This window comes from Megalopta genalis, unplaced genomic scaffold, assembly GCF_051020955.1.
Source record: "Megalopta genalis isolate 19385.01 unplaced genomic scaffold, iyMegGena1_principal scaffold0985, whole genome shotgun sequence".
In the NCBI taxonomy this organism is placed as follows: domain Eukaryota; kingdom Metazoa; phylum Arthropoda; class Insecta; order Hymenoptera; family Halictidae; genus Megalopta; species Megalopta genalis.
Window position 1 is genome coordinate 55032 of NW_027477054.1, and position 25622 is coordinate 80653.

The 25622-nt window shown below is 38.6% G+C and overlaps 1 protein-coding gene across 1 annotated transcript; it reads right to left on the bottom strand.

The window, feature by feature from the left end:
* Nucleotides 1-24399: 24399 nt before the first annotated feature.
* Nucleotides 24400-25191, bottom strand: LOC143263643 (uncharacterized). Its single transcript, XM_076528460.1, has one exon. It carries the CDS (start codon nt 25189-25191, stop codon nt 24400-24402), a length of 792 nt encoding a protein of 263 aa, XP_076384575.1.
* Nucleotides 25192-25622: the final 431 nt, after the last annotated feature.

Genomic DNA, 25622 nt, shown 5'->3' on the forward strand with positions numbered 1-25622 from the left:
TTCTGGCGAAATAACCGAGTTAGCTTCAAATGCATGTGAAACACATGATGTTCCTTCAAATCAATGCGATGTAGAAGGTTTAGCTTCAAATCCATGCGGAACAAACGATTTAGCTTCAAATACTTGCGATATATGTGATATAGCTTCAAATGCTGGCGAAATAAACGAGTTAGCTCCAAATCCATGCGAAACACATGATGTAGCTTCAAATCAATGCGATGTAGAAGGTTTAGCTTCAAATCCATGCGAAACAAATGATTTAGCTTCAAATACTTGCGATATAAGTGATATAGCTTCAAATTCTGGCGAAATAACCGAGTTAGCTTCAAATGCATGTGAAACACATGATGTACCTTCAAATCAATGCGATGTAGAAGGTTTAGCTTCAAATCCATGCGGAACAAACGATTTAGCTTCAAATACTTGCGATATATGTGATATAGCTTCAAATGCTGGCGAAATAAACGAGTTAGCTCCAAATCCATGCGAAACACATGATGTAGCTTCAAATCAATGCGATGTAGAAGGTTTAGCTTTAAATCCATGCGAAACAAATGATTTAGCTTCAAATACTTGCGATGTAAGTGATATAGTTTCAAATTATGGCGAAATAATCGTGTTAGCTTCAAATCCATGCGAAACAAATGATTTAACTTCAAATTCATGCGAAACACATGGTTTAGCTTCAAATCCAAGTGAAACACATGATATAGCTTCAAATCAATGCGATGTAGAAGGTTTAACTTCAAATCCATGCGAAACAAATGATTTAGTTCAAATACTTGCGATATTAGTGATGTAGATTCAAATGCGGGCGAAATAAACGAGTTAGATTCAAATCCATGCAAAACACTTGATTTAGCTTCAAATACTTGCGATATAAGTGATATAGCTTCAAATGCTGGCGAAATAAACGAGTTAGCTTCAAATCCGTGCGAAACACATGATGTAGCTTCAAATCAATGCGATGTAGATTGTTTAGTTTCAAATCCATGCGAAACAAATGATTTAGCTTCAAATACTTGCGATATAAGTAATATAGCTTCAAATGCTGGCGAAATAATCGAGTTAGCTTCAAATCCATGCGAACCATATGATGTAGCTTCAAATCAATGCGATGTAGAAGGTTTTGTTTCAAATCCAAGAGAAACAAATGATTTAGCTTCAAATACTTGCGATATAAGTGATATAGCTTCAAATGCTGGAGCAATTAACGAGATAGCTTCATATCCACGCGAAACACATGATGTAGCTTCAAATCATCGCGATGTTGAAGGTTTAGCTTCAAATCCATGTGTAGCAAGTGATTTAACTTCAAATGCTTGCGATATAAGTGGTCTAGCATAAAATGCTGGCGAAATAATCGAGATAGCTTCAAATCCATGCGAAACACATGATGTAGCTTCAAGTCAATGCGATGTAGATTGTTTAGCTTCAAATCCATGCGAATCAAATGATTTAGCTTCAAATATTTGCGATATAAGTGATATAGCTTCAAATGCTGGCGAAATCAAAGAGTTAGCTACAAATCCATGCGAAACACATGATGTAGCTTCAAATCAACGAGATGTAGAAGGTGTAGCTTCAAATCCATGTCTAGCAAGTGATTTGACTTCAAGTATTTGCGATCTAAGCGGTCTAGCATCAAATGCTTGCGAAATAATCGAGTTAGCTTGAAATCCATGCGAAACACATGATGTAGCTTCAAATCAATGCGATGTATAAGGTTTAGCTTCAAATCCATGCGAAACAAATGATTTAGCTTCAAATACTTTAGATATAAGTTGTCTAGCATCAAATGCTGGCGAAGTAATCGAGTTAGCTTCAAATCTATGCGAAACACATGATGTAGCTTCAAATCAATGCGATGTAGATTGTTTAGCTTCAAATCCATGCGAAACAAATGATTTAGCTTCAAATACTTGCGATATAAGTAATATAGCTTCAAATGCTGGCGAAATAATCGAGTTAGCTTCAAATCCATGCGAACCATATGATGTAGCTTCAAATCAATGCGATGTAGAAGGTTTTGTTTCAAATCCATGCGAAACAATTGATTTAGCTTCAAATACTTGTGATACACATGATTTAGATTCAACTGCATGCGAAACTGACGAGTTAGCTTCAAATCCAAGAGAAACAAATGATTTAGCTTCAAATACTTGCGATATAAGTGATATAGCTTCAAATGCTGGCGCAATTAACGATATAGCTTCATATCCATGCGAAACACATGATGTAGCTTCAAATCAACGCGATGTTGAAGGTTTAGCTTCAAATCCATGTGTAGCAAGTGATTTGACTTCAAATACTTGCGATATAAGTGGTCTAGCATCAAATGCTTGCGAAATAATCGAGTTAGCTTGAAATCCATGCGAAACACATGATGTAGCTTCAAATCAATGCGATGTAGAAGGTTTAGCTTCAAATCCATGCGAAACAAATGATTTAGCTTCAAATACTTGCGATATAAGTGATATAGCTTCAAATTCTGGCGAAATAACCGAGTTAGCTTCAAATGCATGTGAAACACATGATGTACCTTCAAATCAATGCGATGTAGAAGGTTTAGCTTCAAATCCATGCGGAACAAACGATTTAGCTTCAAATACTTGCGATATATGTGATATAGCTTCAAATGCTGGCGAAATAAACGAGTTAGCTCCAAATCCATGCGAAACACATGATGTAGCTTCAAATCAATGCGATGTAGAAGGTTTAGGTTTAAATCCATGCGAAACAAATGATTTAGCTTCAAATACTTGCGATGTAAGTGATATAGTTTCAAATTATGGCGAAATAATCGTGTTAGCTTCAAATCCATGCGAAACAAATGATTTAACTTCAAATTCATGCGAAACACATGGTTTAGCTTCAAATCCAAGTGAAACACATGATATAGCTTCAAATCAATGCGATGTAGAAGGTTTAACTTCAAATCCATGCGAAACAAATGATTTAGTTCAAATACTTGCGATATTAGTGATGTAGATTCAAATGCGGGCGAAATAAACGAGTTAGATTCAAATCCATGCAAAACACTTGATTTAGCTTCAAATACTTGCGATATAAGTGATATAGCTTCAAATGCTGGCGAAATAAACGAGTTAGCTTCAAATCCGTGCGAAACACATGATGTAGCTTCAAATCAATGCGATGTATATTGTTTAGCTTCAAATCCATGCGAAACAAATGATTTAGCTTCAAATACTTGCGATATAAGTAATATAGCTTCAAATGCTGGCGAAATAATCGAGTTAGCTTCAAATCCATGCGAACCATATGATGTAGCTTCAAATCAATGCGATGTAGAAGGTTTTGTTTCAAATCCATGCGAAACAATTGATTTAGCTTCAAATACTTGTGATATACATGATTTAGATTCAATTGCATGCGAAACTGACGAGTTAGCTTCAAATCCAAGAGAAACAAATGATTTAGCTTCAAATACTTGCGATATAAGTGATATAGCTTCAAATGCTGGCGCAATTAACGGTATAGCTTCATATCCATGCGAAACACATGATGTAGCTTCAAATCAACGCGATGTTGAAGGTTTAGCTTCAAATCCATGTGTAGCAAGTGATTTGACTTCAAATACTTGCGATATAAGTGGTCTAGCATCAAATGCTGGCGAAATAATCGAGATAGCTTCAAATCCATGCGAAACACATGATGTAGCTTCAAATCAATGCGATGTGGAAGGTATAGCTTCAGATCCATGCGAAACAAATGATTTAGCTTCAAATACTTGTGATATAAGTGATATAGCTTCAAATGCTGGCGAAATAAAAGAGTTAGCTACAAATCCATGCGAAACACATGATGTAGCTTCAAATCAATGAGATGTAGAAGGTGTAGCTTCAAATCCATGTGTTGCAAGTGATTTAACTTCAAATACTTGCGATCTAAGTGGTCTAGCATCAAATGCTTGCGAAATAATCAAGTTAGCTTGAAATCCATGCGAAACACATGATGTAGCTTCAAATCAATGCGATGTAGAAGGTTTAGCTTCAAATCCATGCGAAACAAATGATTTAGCTTCAAATACTTGCGATATAAGTGATATAGCTTCAAATTCTGGCGAAATAACCGAGTTAGCTTCAAATGCATGTGAAACACATGGTTTAGCTTCAAATTCATGCGAAACAAATGATTTAGTTTCAAATACTTGCGATATAAGTGATATTGCTTCAAATGCAGGCGAAATAATCGAGATAGCTTCAAATCCATGCGAAACACGTGATATACCTCCATATCAATGCGATGTAGATTGTTTAGCTTCAAATCCATGCCGAACAAACGATTTAGCTTCAAATACTTGCGATATATGTGATATAGCTTCAAATGCAGGCGAAACAAACGCGTTAGCTTCAAATCCATGCGAAACACATGATGTGGCTTCAAATCAATGCGATGTAGATTGTTTAGCTTCAAATCCATGCGGAAGAACGATTTAGCTTCAAATTCATGCGATATATGTGATATAGCTTCAAATGCTGGCGAAATAAACGAGTAAGCTTCAAATCCAAACGAAACACATGAATTAGCTTCAAATCAATGCGATGTAGATGGTTTAGATTCAAATCCATGCGAAACAAATAATTTAGCTTCAAGTTCATGCGAAAAACATGGGTTAGCTTCAAATCCATGCGAAACTCACGGTTTAGCATCAATTCTATGCTAAACAAATGATTTCGCTTTAAATACTTCCGATATAAATGATATAGTTTTAAATGCTGCCGAAATAAACGAGATAGCTTCAACTCCATGCGAAACAGACGATGTAGCTTCAAATGAATGCGATGTAGAAGGTTTAGCTTCAAATCCATGCGAATCAATTGATTTAGCTTCAAATACTTGCGATATAAGTGATATTGCTTCAAATGCAGACGAAACGAACGAGTTAGCTTCAAATCCATGCGAAACATATGATATAGCTTCAAATCAATGCGAATCAAATGATTTAGCTACAAATACTTGCGATATAAGTGATATTGCTTCAAATGCAGGCGAAACGAACGAGTTAGCTTCAAATCCATGCGAAACATATGATATAGCTTCAAATCAATGCGATGTTGAAGGTTTAGCTTCAAATCCATGCGAATCAAATGATTTAGTTTCAAATACTTGCGATATAACTGATAATGCTTCAAATGCAGCCGAAACGAACGCTTTAGCTTCAAATCCATGCGAATCATATAATTTAGCTTCAAATTCATGCGAAACACATGGTTCAGCTTCAAATTCATGCGAAACAAATGATTTAGTTTCAAATACTTGCGATATAAGTGATATAGCTTCAAATGCTGGCGAAATAATCGAGTTAGCTTCAAATCCATGCGAAACATATGATGTAGCTTCAAATCAACGCGATGTTGAAGGTTTAGCTTCAAATCCATGTGTAGCAAGTGATTTAACTTCAAATACTTGCGATATAAGTGGTCTAGCATCAAATGCTGGCGAAATAATCGAGATGGCTTCAAATCCATGCGAAACACATGATGTAGCTTCAAATCAATGCGATGTGGAAGGTTTAGCTTCAGATCCATGCGAAACAAATGATTTAGCTTCAAATATTTGCGATATAAGTGATATAGCTTCAAATTCTGGCGAAATAAACGAGTTAGCTTCAAATTCATGCGAAACACATGGTTTAGCTTTAAATTCATGCGAAACAAATGATTTAGTTTCAAATACTTGCGATATAAGTGATATTGCTTCAAATGCTGGCGAAGTAATCGAGTTAGCTTCAAATCCATGCGAAACACATGATATGGCTTCAAATCAATGCGATGTTGAAGGTTTAGGTTCAAATCCATGCGAATCAAATGATTTAGTTTCAAATACTTGCGATATAAGTGATATTGCTTCAAACGCAGCCGAAACGAACGCTTTAGCTTCAAATCCACGAGAATCACATAATTTAGCTTCAAATTCATGCGAAACAAATGATTTAGTTTCAAATACTTGCGATATAAGTGATATAGCTTCAAATGCTGTCGAAATAATCGAGTTAGCTTCAAGTCCATGCGAAACATATGATGTAGCTTCAAATCAATGCGATGTAAAAGGTTTGGCTTCAGATACATGCGAAACAAATGATTTAGCTTCAAATACTTGCGATATAAGTGATATAGTTTCAAATGCTTGCGAAATAATCAAGTTAGCATCAAATCCAAGCGAAACACATGATGTAGCTTCAAATCAATGCGATGTAGAAGGATTAGCTACAAATCCAGACGAAACAAATGATTTAGCTTCAAATACTTGCGATATAAGTGATATAGCTTCAAATGCTGGCGAAATAAACGAGTTAGCTTCAAATCCATGCGAAACACACGATGTAGCTTCAAATCAATGCGATGTAGATTGTTTAGCTTCAAATCCATGCGAAACAAATGATTTAGCTTCAAATTCTTGCGATATAAGTAATATAGTTTCAAATGCTGGCGAAATAATCGAGTTAGCTTCAAATCCATGCGAACCATATGATGTAGCTTCAAATCAATGCGATGTAGAAGGTTTTGTTTCAAATCCATGCGAATCAAATGATTTAGCTTCAAATACTTGCGATATAAGTGATATTGCTTCAAATGCAGCCGAAACGAACGCCTTAGCTTCAAATCCATGCGAGTCACATAATTTAGCTTCAAATTCATGCGAAACACATGGTTTAGCTTCAAATTCATGCGAAACACATGATGTAGCTTCAAGTCAATGCGATGTAGAAGGTTTAGCTTAAAATCCATGCGAATCAAATGATTTAGCTTCAAATACTTGCGATATAAGTGATATTGCTTCAAATGCAGCCGAAACGAACGCTTTAGCTTCAAATCCATGCGAATCACATAATTTAGCTTCAAATTCATGCGAAACACATGGTTTAGCTTCAAATTCATGCGAAATACATGATGTAGCTTCAAGTCAATGCGATGTAGAAGGTTTAGCTTAAAATCCATGCGAATCAAATGATTTAGCTTCAAATACATGCGATATAAGTGTTATAGCTTCAAATGCAGGCGAAACAAACGCATTAGGTTGAAATCCATGCGAAACACATCATGTAGCTTCAAATCAATGTGATGAAGATTGTTTAGCTTCAAATCCATGCGGAACAAACGATTTAGCTTCAAATACTTGCGATATATGTGATATAGCTTCAAATGCTGGCGAAATAAACGAGTTAGCTTTAAATCCATGCGAAACACATGATGTAGCTTCAAATCAATGCGATGTAGATTGTTTAGCTTCAAATCCATGCGGAACAAACGATTTAGCTTCAAATACTTGCGATATATGTGATATAGCTTCAAATGCTGGCGAAATAGACGAGTTGGCTTCAAGTCCATGCGGAACACATGATGTAGCTTCAAATCAATGCAATGTGTAAGGTTTAGCTTCAAATCAATGCGATGTATAAGGTTTAGCTTCAAATCCATGCGATGCAAATGATTTAGCTTCAAATACTTGCGATATAAGTGTTATAGCTTCAAATGCAGGCGAAACAAACGCGTTAGTTTGAAATCCATGCGAAACACATGATGTTGCTTCAAATCAATGCGATGTAGATTGTTTAGCTTCAAATCCATGCGGAACAAACGATTTAGCTTCAAATACTTGCGATATATGTGATATAGCTTCAAATGCTGGCGAAATAAACGAGTTAGTTCCAAATCCATGCGAAACACATGATGTAGCTTCAAGTCAATGCGATGTAGAAGGTTTAGCTTAAAATCCATGCGAATCAAATGATTTAGCTTCAAATACTTGCGATATCAGTGATATTGCTTCAAATGCAGGCGAAACGAACGCTTTAGCTTCAAATCCATGCGAATCACATAATTTAGCTTCAAATTCATGCGAAACACATGGTTTAGCTTCAAATTCATGCGAAACAAATGATTTAGTTTCAAATACTTGCGATATAAGTGACATTGCTTCAAATGCAGGCGAAATAATCGAGATAGCTTCAAATCCATGCGAAACACATGATGTGGCTTCAAATCTATGCGATGTAGATTGTTTAGCTTCAAATCCATGCGGAACAAACGATTTAGCTTCAAATACTTGCGATATATGTGATATAGCTTCAAATGCTGGTGAAATAAACGAGTTAGCTTTAAATCCATGCGAAACACATGATGTAGCTTCAAATCAATGCGATGTAGATTGTTTAGCTTCAAATCCATGCGGAACAAACGATTTAGCTTCAAATACTTGCGATATATGTGATATAGCTTCAAATGCTGGCGAAATAGACGAGTTGGCTTCAAGTCCATGCGGAACACATGATGTAGCTTCAAATCAATGCAATGTGTAAGGTTTAGCTTCAAATCAATGCGATGTATAAGGTTTAGCTTCAAATCCATGCGTTGCAAACGATTTAGCTTCAAATACTTGCGATATATGTGATATAGCTTCAAATGCTGGCGAAATAGACGAGTTGGCTTCAAGTCCATGCGGAACACATGATGTAGCTTCAGATCAATGCAATGTGTAAGGTTTAGCTTCAAATCAATGCGATGTATATGGTTTAGCTTCAAATCCATGCGTTGCAAATGATTTAGCTTCAAATACTTGCGATATAAGTGTTATATCTTCAAATGCAGGCGAAACAAACGCGTTAGTTTGAAATCCATGCGAAACACATGATGTAGCTTCAAATCAATGCGATGTAGATTGTTTAGCTTCAAATCCATGCGGAACAAACGATTTAGCTTCAAATACTTGCGATATATGTGATATAGCTTCAAATGCTGGCGAAATAAACGAGTTAGCTCCAAATCCATGCGAAACACATGATGTAGCTTCAAATCAATGCGATGTAGAAGGTTTAGCTTTAAATCCATGCGAAACAAATGATTTAACTTCAAATTCATGCGAAACACGTGATGTAGATTCAAGTCAATGCGATGTAGAAGGTTTAGCTTCAATTCCATGCGAATCAATAGATTTAGCTTCAAATACTTGCGATATAAGTGATATAGCTTCAAATGCTGGCGAAATAATCGAGTTAGCTTCAAATCCATGCGAAACATATGATGTAGCTTCAAATCAATGCGATGTAGATTGTTTAGCTTCAAATCCATGCGAAACAAATGGTTTACCTTCAAATACTTGCGTTATAAATGATATAGCTTCAAGTGCAGGCGTAACAAACGAGTAATCTTGAAATCCATGCGAAACACACAATTCAGCTTCAATTTCATGCGAAACACATGCATTAGCTTCAGATGCATGTGAAACAAATGGTTTTGCTTGAAACACTTGTGATATACATGATTTAGCCTCAACTGCATGCGAAACAAACGAGTTAGTTTCAAATCCATGCGAAACACGTAATTTAGCTTCAAATCAATGCGATTCAAATGGTTTAGCTACAAATCAATGCGAAGTAGAAGGCATAGTTCCAAATCCATAATATTCAAATGATTTAACTTCAAATGCTTCCGATAAATATGCTATAGCTTCAAATGCAGGCAAAACGGACGAGTTATCTTCAAATCGATGCGAAACACATGATCTAGCTTCAAATCAATGCGAAGTATAAGGTTTAGCTTCAAATTCATGCGAAACAAATGATTTAGCTTCAAATACTTGCGATATAAGTGATAAAGCTTCAGATGCATGCGAAACAAACGAGTTAACTTCAAATCCAAGCGAAACACATGATCTTGCTTCAAATCAATGCGATGTAGAAGGTTTAGTTTCAAATTCATGCGAAACGAATGATTTAGCTCCAAATTCATGCGAAACGAATGATTTAGCTACAAATACTTGCGATATAAGTGATAAAGCTCCAAATGCATGCGAAACAAACGCGTTAGCTTCAAATCCATTCGAAACACATGATTAAGCTTCAAATGCATGCGAGACATATGATTTAGGTTCAAATTCATGACAAACACATGGTTTAGCTTCAAATTCATGCGAAGCACCTGATTTAGCTTCAAATTCATGCGAAACAATTAATTTAGCATCAAATACTTGCGGTATAGATGACTTAACTTCAGATGCATGCGAAACAAACGAGTTAACTTCAAATCCAAGCGAAACACATGATTTAGCTTCAAATCAATGCGATGTAGAAGGATTAGCTTCAAATCTCATGTGAATCAAATGATTGAGCTTCATATACTTCCGATAAAAATGATATTGCTACAAATGCGGACGAAACAAACGAGTAAGCTTCAAATCCAAACGAAACACATGAATTAGCTTCAAATCAATGCGATGTAGATGGTTTAGATTCAAATCCATGCGAAACAAATAATTTAGCTTCAAGTTCATGCGAAAAACATGGGTTAGCTTCAAATCCATGCGAAACACACGGTTTAGCATCAATTCTATGCTAAACAAATGATTTCGCTTTAAATACTTCCGATATAAATGATATAGTTTTAAATGCTGCCGAAATAAACGAGACAGCTTCAACTCCATGCGAAACAGACGATGTAGCTTCAAATGAATGCGATGTAGAAGGTTTAGCTTCAAATCCATGCGAAACAAATGATTTAGCTACAAATACTTGCGTTATAAGTGATATAGCTTCAAATGCTGGCGAAACAAACGAGTTAGCTTCAAATCCATTTGAAACACATGATTAAGCTTCCAATCCATGCGAAACACATGATTTAGCTTCAAATTCATGCGAAAACATGGTTTAGCTACAGACTCATGCGAAAGAAATGATTTAGTTTCAAATGCTTGCGTTACAAATGATATAGCTTCAAATGCAGGCGAAACAAACGAATTAGCTTCAAATCGATGCGAAACACATAATGCAGATTCAATTTCATGCGAAACACATGCATTAGCTTCAGATTCATGCGAAACAAATGGTTTTGTTTCAAACACTTGTGATATACATGATTTATCCCCAACTGTATGTGAAACAAACGAGTTAGCTTCAAATCCAAGCGAATCAAATGATTTAGCTTCAAATATATGCGATGTTAATGATATAGTTTTAAATGCAGGCGAAACAAACGAGTTATCTTCAGTAGGTATATATGTTGCGTTCTGCAATCAAGTGCGAGGGGAAGGCTGAGCCGGGGCGTTAAAGGGAGGGAAGCGTCATTCTGAGCGGCACGCGTCGTGTGGAGGGGGGAAGTCCCCGATAAGGAGTTTTGCGGTTTTGCATCCGGAGAGGTTCTCGGACGCCTTACCCGGAAGTTGCTTATCTTGCGAAGCGATATCGGGGATTTTGGTTTCGTTTATTAGATTTCTTAAAGTATGGTTTTTTATCTCGGTATAATATTGTAGCGAGCGAGCGAGAGAGAGAGAGAGAGAGGGGAGGATGCAGCGGTTGTTCTCTCTTTTGCAAAAGCGATGCATGATTTTTCTCGCGCGTGCGTTAGGCGCGACGCATTTATAGAAGTTTGTGGTTTTGTATCCGGAGAGACTCGCGGATGCTTTACCTGTGATTTTGGTCTCGTTGAGATTTCTTAAAGTAAGTTTTTTTTTATCTAGGTATAATATTGTAGAGAGCGAGAGAGAAGGTTGTACTGCAGCGGTTGTTCTCTCTTGCAAATGATGTGGACAGAGAGAGAGAGAGAGAGGGGAGGATGCAGCGGTTGTTCTCTCTTTTGCAAAAGCGATGCATGATTTTTCTCGCGCGTGCGTTAGGCGCGACGCATTTATAGAAGTTTGTGGTTTTGTATCCGGAGAGACTCGCGGATGCTTTACCTGTGATTTTGGTCTCGTTGAGATTTCTTAAAGTAAGTTTTTTTTTATCTAGGTATAATATTGTAGAGAGCGAGAGAGAGGGCTGTACTGCAGCGGTTGTTCTCTCTTGCAAATGATGTGGACAGAGAGAGAGAGATATTTTTTCCACCTTGCAACGGTTTGTTGTCACATCCTTTCCATGATTAGTGATTTTGGAAGTCTCCTTATCCCCGGGTTTTTCTTTGCAGTAACGATGTGGACAGAGAGAGAGATATTTTTTTTCTCTCTCGTTTACTGTTTTTACATATTTGCTTTTCCCTCTGCAGCGAACATTTTATTCGCTACTGAATTGGGAATTGATATGGAATTTGAACGTGTCATTGTTGCAATCGTTCGCAACGTCGAAGAAGTTTGTGGTTTTGTATCCGGAGAAGCTCTCGGACGCCTTACCCGGAAGTTGCTTATCTTGCGAAGCAATATCGGGGATTTTGGTTTCGTTTATTAGATTTCTTAAAGTATGGTTTTTTATCTCGGTATAATATTGTAGCGAGCGAGCGAGATGGATGCATTGCAGCGGTTGTTCTCTTTTGCATCAGTTTTTCTCTTATGGGCGATATGGACGGAGAGAGAGAGAGATGTATTTTTTGCCTTGCAACGGTTTGTTGCCACATCCTTTCCATGATTAGTGATTTTGGAAGTCTCCTTATCCGGTTTTTCTTTGCAGTAACGATGTGGATAGAGAGAGAGAGATGTATTTTTTCTGCTTTATCGTTTTTGGAGAGAGAGATGTATTATAACGATGTGAGAGAAGTGTATGTATGCATGCTAATAAATAGGTTGTCGAAACACGACGTGCGTTAAACGGCTACCATACTGTGTGCACATTGTGACGACCAAGTTTTTAAAGAGAAGTGTGTATATATCTTGAAAGATGTTCGGGATCGATTTCATTATAGACATGGATGGGTTTAGTTCTGAAAAAAAATTTATCTGCAAAGAACTTGCCATAATTAATGTTCATTCCGGGGAAAGTAATTTGTTTGAGTTTAAGTTAGATTACAATTATAATGATTTAACAACGGCAGATCGAAAAAGTGCATGGTATGTAACAAACTTCCTGCACGGAATACCATTTAAAAATTTTAGTGGCAAGATTAATTATCGGAACGAGGATATTGGAAACATCATAAAAAATTTCATACGGCCATATAAAGAACCCATAATTGGATACAAAGGGGGGAACATCGAACGGGACATTTTATTAAAAACTGGTATAAAATCTAGAAACCTGGAGGATTTCGGTTGCCCAAAGTACGATATTTTAATTACTGACCCGTCATATGGAAAATTCAATAGCCCGTGCAGGCTACATTGCTGGATACCAAAAAAAGGATTCAATAAAAAATATCATTGCTGTTTGAGTGAGGTTCGCGTTTTTAGAGAATGGCTGCTTAAATTAAAAGGTAATTTTTTCTTTTTATTTATTTACAAATGATTTTCATTGTCTTTCTACTACATCTTCTTTTAGGGAGGGAAGATGTATTATCGGCGTCGAGGGTGGTGACGCCAAACGACGAATAAAAAATGTAATACAAAGTTTAAGGAAGAGGCAGTTTGCGATCACCATGTGAAGAGGTATGTGGAATAATTGTTATTTAAAAAATTAAAAATTAATTTTTAATAATGATTATTTTTTAATTAACAGCGTCTTCTTGAAGAGGAGGAGGAGGAGGAGGAGGAGGAGGAGGCTTACGTTTGTCATCAACGGCTCAGTATTACTGTGCCCTCAGCGAGGAGCGCGTCTTTTGGAAGTAGTTCATGGAAGGTAACGTATTTATTCCTTTTTTAGTTACTATTATTTTTTCATTTCCATGGTACTTTTTGTAGAAAGAGATAATGATGGACTATCGACGCGAGGAGGATAGACTTCGAAGTTTCGAATTCTGGCCAATTGAATATATTCAACCGGAGGAACTTGCAGCCGCAGGATTTTACTATCTGGGACAGGACGATTTTGTCGCATGTTTTGCATTCGACATCGAATTGCATCGGTGGCAACACAACGACAAGGCTATGTCGGAGCATCATTTCTGGTCCAGAAACTGTCCATACGTACTGGGGGAAAATTGCGGCAACGTGCCGATCGATGCTCATCCCGCAATCATTTCAATGTCACCATCAAGAAACGGTGTGGACGAGTGCGGAATCTACGATTATACCATGGATGAGAAGAGGTATGTATAACAAATGTTATTTTAAAAGAAATTAAAATTTATTTTTTAATAATGATTTTTTTTTTAATTAAGAGCGTCATCCTGAAGAGGAGGAGGAGGTGGAGGAGGAGAGGGGAGGAGGCTTGCGATTGTCATCAACGACGCGTTGGTGAAAGAAGATGAAGATTATATATTGATGTCGATCATATTTCAAAATTTTAATAAAAAGGATTTTAATAAAAAGGATTTTAATAAAAAGGATTTATTTAACATACATTAATATACTTTTTTTTTTAAATACCCACAATCCTATCCAAAATTTCCCTAAAAATTATAGTTATTTCTTATTGTAGCTATTCGGTTAGCGGTTTGTTCAGGGGAAAGAGAGAACATCTTTTATGATAGGGCATGTACATTTTTCAAAAATCATATTAGTTTACAATATTATTTTTCGCATTTATATAATTTTTCTAACAATGCTCGTCAACGGGTTGTATTCCACGATGCAGTCGTGTATCATCAAGCAGTATGCAGCCGTCGAAGGTAGGACATCCTTTCGACATTCGAATTCGATTCGCACGTCGATGGTCGCATTTTTCAGCGCTTCGTTTTGTCGCGAGCAATCGATGACTACGAACGGTCCATACAGTAGAAAATCGATTGTATTCAATAACACCTCACCGTCGTTTTCATAATAGGACTCTTGAAATTTCGCGTACATGTCATAGAGCAACGCGTATTTATCCTTTTCGAAATCGATGTTCAAATCGTCGTAGGGATACATTTCCGAGTTCAAGTAAAGTCGAATATTAGATAAGAAGCAGGAATCGAATTGGGTAGCGTTTTTCTTTAAATCATATTTCCTTTCGGTTTGTAACGCGAATATCACGTATCGCGGTTTTTCCATTTGCGGAGCCGTTTTTATCGCCCACGTGTGCTTCGTGGTTGTTTGCAGCATCGGATATTCGTACAGTTCCCACGAACGGAAACTCATGCTGATCGATCTTTCGCTCTCAAGAATACGCAGCATCGACAACTTGTGTATTTCATCCAAAGCGACGTGTGGCATTCTCCATTGAATTTTATACAAATCCAGGACAGATTTCACATTGTCGGACCAGCTTCGTAGCGCGTTAGCGTCGTTGCGCGCGCGAATCAAAATCAATTCATGCCGAGCATTTATTACAACGCGTTTGTAATCTTCGCAGAAGCCTAGCAATGTGTTCATAGGCACGCAAAAGTTGAAATTTCGAAAATTCGTAGGCGTTGCGATGAGATTTTCCCTCCGTTGATCATCGTTCCTGTACATCCAGCCTGCGTTGGACAGCGCGTTGTTCTTCGTAATGTTCAGACTCGCATAATTCTTCAAGGTCGTCGTTGTACCGGGATTTCTGGACCGATCGATTTCCACTCCGTTCAGTTCGTAACGTATTTCGTCGAACATAAACGCCACCGCATTGTTGTCTAGAGCTACCGTGTCGTTTGCCAATCCTCCCGGTAGGCTGAGTCTTCCCTCCACGTATAGGAAGCTTTTACACGGAAGAGTGTACAAGTCTTGATGTTGAATGGGTATTCTTATCTCATCGCTATTTCCAAACGTAGTGTTGGCGTACGGATTGTAGGTGTGCAGTTCGATCTTAGTTATTCGATTGTCGATGATCGGTGCTTCGGAGATGTTCAAAATGTCGTACGACATGATGCGAGGGCGTGCGATTACTTGTTGACGACAAATCCCAAAGATTGTAGATATTTAACGTTTCGTGCAGTTAATTTCCTCGTCTTCTTCTCCTTATTATTATTGTTATTATTATTATTTTGGAACGATACACCGTCTTTAAAGCTTGGCGTATTATTGTGAATTAGCATGACGTTTCTTTACCGAGGTTATGAGATGGTTCGACGAACGTGCAATCGTATCGTGATTTCTTCGTTTCGAAAATCAATTAAACGTCCCGACTGGTCCACAATGCGAATCGTTAAATCATCCATTGACCGTGTGACGATCGGAAGGTAAATGACTCGTGCCGGCGTTTCCGATATTTTATACCCTGGCGACACGTTGGGCGCGAATTCGTGTATCGTGTGAACCAGTTTCCCGTTATCGTACGAACCGGTGGTTACGTTGCATTCTATTTGAATAATATTCGTATTAATGATATTCACGGGGGTGTCCGATATATGCCATGTGTTTGGCGATAAAACACGATTCATAGAGAATCCTAGAATAGGACCCACGTTATTAGGCTTTGTAAAATTTATCCTATATGCGCTTTTAATTTCGCTTTTCATAGTATTGTTGTTCGCTCGCAAGATCAGCGGGTATTCCGGATCATTCTTATCTTTGGCTGCAGGATACCGCATGCTTATCTCGCGCCTCAAGTAAGCGTTGATCGCCTCCAGTTCATACGAACCATCTGGGATGCTTATCTCTTCATCTTTGTCGTCGAAATAAAATTTATTGTTTCCAATATTCAAACTGATGTTTGGTATTGTGTAATAAGTTTGCAAATCGAGCAGACCCAGTTCGTAGTTGGCATTGCTCAGATCTATAGGCGGGAAGTACTTGGACGATAAGACGCTACTTCTTCCCGATAACGTGAATGTGTAGAACATTCTTGCAGCGGCGGTAGAATGATTAAAAATGCTATGTCAGAGATTCTCGCAAAAATTTTACACACACAATTGTCCACATACGCTTTCGTTGTAATTTTGATAATTCTTGCGATTGTATGAGATTACCACGTTCGGTCCGAAGTATCGAATTAATTCGATTGGTGGTTGAAGATTTCCAAAACTATCGAAGTAGCTGATTCGCGACTTCTGCTTTATATATGCGACCCAATGTGTTCCTGGACCATGACTGCTATCCAGATTGACTATTCCTCGTTCATTTATCCATATTTTATTGGGCAATGAATCGAGCATGAAAACTCCGCGAAAATGTGGTAATTTTCTACAGACAATTTTCAATTCAAGATCCGTCGTTGAGTTATCTACTTTTTTCCTTTCGTCTTCCTTTTTTTTTTCTTTATTCCTTTCCCACGCTTGTATGGTGCAAGATACACTCCACGGCCCTCCATGGCACGATTGTGTCGTTCCAATTCTTCCAATTGTTTCTTCGCAGCTTTCGCCTCGTTTATCGTTTTAGTCACTGCAGCAGCACCGCCTGACAATGCCCCGAAAGCTCCCAAAGCAGGAAACAGCAGCGGTAGAAAACCACCTCGTTTGGCAATTGGTAGAATTCTTCCAATATTGTAGCTACTGTAGTTCTTCTTCTTCTTCTTTCCTTTGACCGCTCGTTGACGCTTCTTCCTTATCTGACCCATACCTAATCTTGTCAGGGAATGTCTTTTACCAGTCCGTAACGGTATACAGAGCTGTTTATACCAGTCTGTAGCAGTATACAGAGCTGTTTATACCAGTCTGTAGCGGTATACAGAGCTGTTTATACCAGTCTGTAGTGGTATACAGAGCTGTTTATACCAGTCTGTAGCGGTATACAGAGCTGTTTCTTACCAGTCTGTAGCGGTATATGAAGCTGTTTATACCAGTCTGTAGCGGTATACAGAGCTGTTTCTTACCAGTTTGTAGCGGTATATGAAGCTGTTATGTCAAAAATTCTTTGATTCATAATGAACAAAAAAAAATGTACGTGCGTTAGTTACATGGAGATGTGCTCTATCATTTGAATACGAGAAGACTGATATCTATGATGCTTGAGTTCTCGTATAAATACCTTATCGTTCGAGAAGAAAATTTAGCATAACAAAAGACAGTCGAGAGAGAGCATGCGTTTCGTACGACAGTCCTTGAATATCCGGGTTCCGACCTACCGCACGTTCGACGACCATGACGAGATAATTCGGAAGCATGGGCCATTGCTACCGAGTACTATACGATGCGTGATAAGCGGCCCGTCAGGATGTGGTAAAGCGAACGTCATGATTAGCCTGTTGGAAAGTTCGAATGGACTGCGATTCGCACGTGGGCAAGGACGTAGGTTACTTTGCCTATTCGGACAACGCGGACGTGATTCCCCCGGCGGATGCTCGACCGAATTCGATATTTATCTTCGACGACGTTGCTTGTGATGAACAGGACGTTATGAGAGAATATTTCGCGATGGGCAGACATTCGCACGTCGATTGTTTCTATCTGTCGCAATCATACGCGAGAATACCCAAACATTTGATTCGCGACAATGCCAATCTATTGATTCTATTCAATCAAGATGCCATGAATCTGCGACACGTTCATCAGGATCATGTGAATACTGATATGTCGTTCGAAAGTTTCAACGCAGTTTGGTCAAGGTGTTGGCGAAACAAGTATGAATTCCTTGTAATCGACAAAGACAGCCCTGTGAACCGAGGACGTTACAGACGCGGATTTAACGAATTCGTCGTGCTGTGATCCAGCTCATTTGGACGGTAAGAGGTGTCGGTGTCACATCGTGCTCCCACTCGATATGCGTCCGTCAAAGAAAAACCTGCGAGCTGCCATCGTTAAGGAAATAGCTAAGACCAGTGACGTCATACGTAAAAAGAGTTTAGCCTTGAAAGTTGGGAAAATGGATGTACAGTCTAACATTGAGACGAATTTACGTCCGATCGTGGGACCGTTGAAACAGCTGGTTCAAAATACAGCTACGGAAGCGAAAGATAATACATCAAATGCTGACCGATCGTTGGATTTGCAAACACAGCAGTCGCTGTTCTCTGTGAAGAAGAAGAAGAAGAAAGTGGAGAGAGAATTTATTAAGAAAAAGAGGACACACGATGAAGCGGCATTAACTCCAAGGATGCATTTGAAAAAGAAGAAGAAGAAGAATAAAGTATATTCCCCCATCGGTGTCAGCGATGACGCCGACTATGTTGACGATGACGACGACGACGACGACGACGACGATGATGCGAACACCAATATGGTGCTCGAACCAACACCTTCAATGCATCGGGAGGTAGCTTTCGAATCATCTCCAACGGCTGCAACATCGTTGGAATCATCGGTGCGAAATATTTTGAGAAGTCCTGAAAAGCATCGCGACGAATACGAGCATTTGTTCAGTAATCTTGGACCTTTAGCGAGCGAATACTTGAGAAATTTCTTTAGCGGGCCGCCGAAAAGTCAGGACAATGTGTACGGAGTGTATTTTCATAATAACAAACTGATGCTTGGAAACGTTGCGTTCGACGTGGAAAGCAACGATGATATTGTTATTAATAAAATTAGGTACAGAGGAACTCCAGGTCTCTACGAATTGATATTCAAAAGAATACCCAACGAGAACCTGTACACCGAGAATGATAAGGAAATTTATAGAAACATTCTCATCGCTACGCATGCGCACCGACGTGGTAATCAGATAATGGGAAACAAGGGCTACAAGTACAAAACTATTATAGGACCAATGTTCTCAGCGTTACGTGGAAAAGGTATAAATATTCCAACCACGATGATGCGTGTAACCAACAATCCGGTCGATTATGTGCATTGGGATGACCCAAATGAGCTGGTAGATCGTTTGAAATTGTTGATTGCATCGAAAAATGCTGGTCATACCAACCACGACAATGAAATAACATCCATAATCGAAGAACTTCGCGAAGCTGGATTGATTATAAATTAAATTGCTCGAATATTTATTACGTTAGTGACGAATGAAATGTCTGTTGGTAAATTTATCAAATGGTTCGATAAAATGAGTATCCGTTGGAATTGCTGCGAAACCAATCAAACGTTATCCGTAGATGAAAATTGGGAGGACAGATTTAAAAATATTGAGTTCAGACTCGACGATATTTGTCGACAAATACAACAGATCGAGCAACAGCAAGATCTACTCGAGTTGTTGGTGTTAAAGAAGAAGAGGAAGAGGAAGAACAAAGGAGAAGAAAACAACTGAACCGAGAAACGAAAAAAATGTCTATTAATAAATTTGGTACGTTGTATAAACATAGTACGCCTGAGTCGAAAATATTGGCAGATATTTCAACTTTTTATTCGATATGTAAAAATTATGTACACGACAATGCCATATGCTCGATCGGCAATTTGTACGATGCGCGAGGCGCTAAGATCGCTCATGTCGCAAATCCTACGACGAACGATGACGCGGCCACCAAACTGTACGTCGATCGCGTTTCAAAGATAGGCGACGATACAGTCACGTCATCGCTTCACGAGTACATGCAGAATAATGCGATGTGCTTCTCAACGGAATCGTACACAGCTCGAAACAAGAGGATCAAACATTTGGCGGAACCGCTTCAAAACGATGACGCGGCCACTAGATCGTACGTTGACGATGTATCGAAAAAAGGCGACGACGAGCTTCGTAGAAAAATAACAGCTAACGAAAAAATGACGAAGGGTGTCGAACAGGCCGGTGTAAAATACAAGTTCGAACTCATGGATAAAATAACAGCTAACGAAAAAATGACGAAGGGTGTCGAACAGGCCGGTGTAAAATACAAGTCCGAACTCATGGATAAAATAACGGCTAACGAAAAGTTGGCGAAGGATGCCAAACAGACTAGCCTAAAATGCAAGTCCGAACTAGTGGGAAAAATAACGGCTAACGAAAAGTTGGCGAAGGATGCCAAACAGACTAGCCTAAAATGCAAGTCCGAACTCGTGGGTAAAATAACGGCTAATGAAAAGTTGGCGAAGGATGCCAAACAGACTAGCCTAAAATGCAAGTCCGAACTCGTGGGTAAAATAACGGCTAACGAGAAACTAACGAAAGATATAGAGCAGACTAATGAGAAATGGAGGAATAAAGTGCTGGCTAAAATATATAATTTTCAATACGACAGTGATCAGAAAATTAAATCAATTGATTCAGATAACGATGAAATTAATGTGAAAATTGATAACGTATTTTCGGTATTGGAGCAAAAGGTTGAAGCGTTAAAACAGAATATGAAAGATGAAACGGACAGCTCAATCGGTAACCAACTAAAAATCTTTGAGGAAAGTTTTCGTGGTAAAATGGAGACATTAGTTGCCGAGGAATTCTTCAAGGTTATGCCACGCTCATATAAATAAAATGCTTTTGCGACGATTGCATCATTGTTGCTAGTGATTACGGCGGTAAAACATCGATTGTCGAAAGAAATTGGAGCAGCAGCAGCAGCAACGATGCGTAACAGCAGCAGCAAGAAATCATCGTCTCGTGATTCGCTAAAGCAGGCTATTCAAGACATCGTGGCGAATATAGACACGAAACATGAACATCACAAGGACAATTCAATGAACACGAAGTATTTCAATAGATTTATGTTCGATCTGATAAATCCGATAAGAAAATACGTTCTACACGTATCGGACGAGAATGACGAGTTCGATGCATTGGGTCTACCTATAGAAAGTATAAAAGTTCCTATTAACACCAACGACGTTGCAACGAAGAAGTATGTCGACAACGTTATCAACGAGAGGGCGGTAATTTTGAACAGTGACAACGAATTTTTCGATGCAAAATCTCGAATTATTCGATATTTGGCAACTCCGGTTTTCGCCAGCGACTCGGCAACAAAAAGTTACGTTGACGACGCGATAGATTCGTTGAAAAAAACATTTACGTACGACCTGTATGAAACTATCGACGATGTTCACTCGATGAAACGCGCGATCGAAATTCTCCAAAAATTCGTGACAAACGACGAATCCAATCACGAGAATCTGATGAAACACGTTGAGACGTGCATCGAGCAGAATAATAAAAGTATCAATGAAAAGCTACGTCAAAGATTTGTCGAGCTCGAGGATAAGTTGTTCGAAATAATGAAAGCTGAGGGTATCGTGGATCGAGAGAAATTGAATGCCGTTGTGAAATTTGCTGGCAACATCGAGCACAAACTTGCAAGTGTGGAACACAAAGTTAACAGCAACTGGCCGAAAAAGATTGATAACCTTGAAAATCACATATCAAATAAAATCCGCAACTTGGAGGAAATTACGAGCACTGGCAAAGCGAATCAGGGAAAGTTGGCGCAACTTGAATTACTCGTAGACGAACTGGAAAATAAATTTACAGTAGGCGGTTTTGAAACTGGCAAGGAATTGGATGAGAGGTTCGAAAGGTTTAATACTGCTATGTACAAGAGATTACTCGAGCTGACTGGAGAGGGGAACATAGTCGCGAAATTCGAACAGTTACATAAATCTTTATTAGAGAAATTTACCGAAATATACGGACAAATGCGACGTATCGAAGAACAGCAGCAATACAGTGTGCGCGTCGCTTTCGAGGAATTGGATTCTCGTATGAGACTTCGTTTCAGAGACTTGTTGACTGTAGCGGTAGCAGCAACCACAGAAGAGATTCCGATAATGCAAAAAGCGTCAACAGCTGAAAAGCCCATCGATAACGCAAAAGAGGACGCGACAGCGATCGAAAAACTCCGAGAACGCAAGAATAATTAAATTAGCGTATCTTAATTTCAAGCGACCGCAGATTCATCGATAATGCAAAAGAGAGCGCGGCAGCGGTCAACGCAAGGATAATTAAATTAGCGTATCTTAATTTCGAGCGACCGCAGACTGACAAGGCGAAATCATGAGCGGCGATAAAGTGAACTTGGTGAATGAACTGCATGCTCCGGCGAGACGTTACTTCCGGCGGAGGCGAGTGGCTACGCGAGGACTCGAAGATCTCTGGCAAGCTGATATCGTTGAAGTTCAACCGTACGCAAGAGAGAATCGAGCACATCGATATATTCTTACGATAATCGATACATTCAGCAAGTATGCCTGGGCCGTTCCTTTAAAAAGCAAAAATGCTGACGATGTGTGCAAAGCTTTCGCGTCAGTGTTGAAAAAAGATGGCCGAATACCGAACAATTTGCAAACCGATATGGGGAAAGAATTCTACAATAAAGATTTTCAAGAATATCTGAAAAAACGTAACATCAACCACTATTCCACATTCAGCACTATGAAAGCGTCTATAGTCGAACGATTCAATCGTACATTGAAGAACAACATGTGGAAATTTTTCTCGTTGAGCGGAAAATATCGTTGGATCGACGAGCTTCCCACGTTGATCAAGGACTACAATAATCAAAAACATCGCACCATTCGTATGCGACCTGCAAACGTGAATCATAAAAATGAGAAGCATCTTTTATCTACCGTATACAGCAACGTCAAGATCGCCGGTCCTGCGAAATTCAAAGTTGGCGACTATGTGCGTATCAGCAAGTTCAAAACCGCATTCGACAAAGGATACACGCCGAACTGGTCAACGGAAGATCGCGACGGTGAAACGAACGAACCCCGTCACGTACCTTTTGGTTGATTTGCAGAACAAACCTATCGCTGGAGGATTTTACGAATACGAGATACGCGCTACCAAATATGCCGACGTGTATTTAGTAGAAAAAGTATTGCGTCGAAAAGGAAATTAAATATATGTAAAATGGTTGGGGCTGGATTCGTCACATAACTCTTGGATAAAGAAATCATCTGTACTTTAATTATATAATGTAATGTTTATTTTTGTTTCTCTAATAAACATGAAAAAATACATAAAATGCTTCTTACATTAATACTAATTAATTTCCCGCCCACCCGTACACAATTTCAACGACTCGCTTTCGATACGATTAGATCTAAACATAAAGCTAACAATTCGCAATCGATCAGACAATTTCTGGAATATTTTCTAATAACCATGAATACATATGATCCATACATAACTCTATTTTGTACAAATTATCCATCGTCTCTTTCGTAACATAAATCGATGCTTGAGAATCGAACAACTTGATTAGGCTCATTCCATTAAAATTAACAATTTGTAACGATAAAGTCTCATCAATTTGTTTTTCCTTCTTGTCCGCGTCGAAGTAATTGCGAATATAATCTCTAGTTTTCACCAGCAGTTTCCACGTAGCCATTGAAAAAGAAATCTCTGTTCCACGATTGTCCCCCAAGACGAACTCGACGCGCAAATTTTCATCCACGCGTACACAAATTTCAAGGAACTTGAAATAATTGCCGGCTATGGAGTATCTTCTACCCAAGATTCGTGCGTTGCGCGGTATCTGCAACTGCTACTGCTGCGACTGGGGTTGCGACTGTTGAAACGACCGTTTCATCGAAATGGAGTATCTATAAAAGAAATAACATACAATTTTTTTTTTCTTCTTTCATAAAAGGAACATTTTATTCCCTTCAAACTTTCTTCTACTTACCCATAATTTTTATAATCGTTGTGAGATCCATTTTTATGTAAAAAATTATTGGTTTGATTTGACATTGTGAATATTATAATACTGAAGAACAACTGCGCTATAAGAAAGTAATCTGTAGAACGCACTACTCGCTGTACGCAATGTCAAAAGCTTATATATACAATTCCCCTACCATTTTTCCCCCTTCTTACACGCAAGATAACAATACAAGGAGCGTATACGCCCCTTTTCCGCTTACAAATAAAAGTGAACACGCGCGCGCGCAACATGGGATTCGAAACATCGATGAAATTATATAACCGCTTTTATTTTTTCTAACTCTCCCCCACTCCCTCTCCCTCCCCCTCTCCCCCTTTCGCGATTTTATAATGTCCCCAAGGAAGGGTTTCGATCGAATTGTTTAAAATGTATCGTTTATCATCGTATGGACTCAATGCTAATTTACTCTGTGATACTGAATACACTTGATGTTGTATAGACATTATCAATTTAACGCAAACTGATTTTTCTAAATGATCGTGAAGGCATGCTAAATAGTCGTCGAAAGTTATATTTTTAATCGTCACGTTAGTCTTAATTCCTTTAATCTTTTTTACATCGTCTTTGTCTTGTACCTGAATAGCATACATTTTCGAGCGAAGACCCACAAACTCTGTCATGATTTTACCTCCGTTCTCGTCCTTCATTAATCCTAATACTTTATTATTCGCGATCGGAACGCCGTACACGTTATTTCTGTCATAATTGGAAGTATCGTATCGGTGAATGTCACGTTTTATCATCTCGTACGCATCGTCGCAAATAATCTGATAAATTAAACTGTCCGTGTCCGTGTACAAAATCCTGCATCTTTCTTGAAAATTTGGAAGCATGTAGCCATAATGAAAATCATACAAATGTAATTTAGATATGTCCAACACTGACATGCCTATGTAAATAGGTTTATAAAATTTAATAGAAAGCTGCTTCATTTGAACTGCGACAAAATCCTCGGAGAATACAGTACAGCTATGGAAATTTGGTCGAGCTATTAAACGCCCAGCACCGTATCGACCGCTCCATCGCGAGAGCAACTTTACGTTTACATGATTTCGAACGTTTTCCATCGTTTTTCCAAACACTGCATTGTTCATCAGTTTGAACAGATTCTTCGAGAAGTCATTGTTTGCGTTGGCGCGCAACCTCGTAATTAAATCTATGTAACGGCGTAACCAACATGATTGTTCAAACTTCAGTATACGATGAATTTTCTTTAATTTTAAATTATACCTCAAACATCGCTGGAGGTATCGATAATGGAGAACGTAACGATTCTTATCGCTAAGCGTTGTCAACAGTTTCTTTTGCAACGTCCCAACCTCGTGAATCGGGCAAAATGGAAGATCCGCGTGAGCATCATGAATTTCCTGAGGATACTCTAAGTCGACCTCTAAAATGTACCCGACGGGACTGTCGATCGGCACGGAATCGATGTTGAAATTACTCGTATCGTCAACCCATTGGAAACCCCTGTGCGGCAAAGGCTGCGACATGGCCC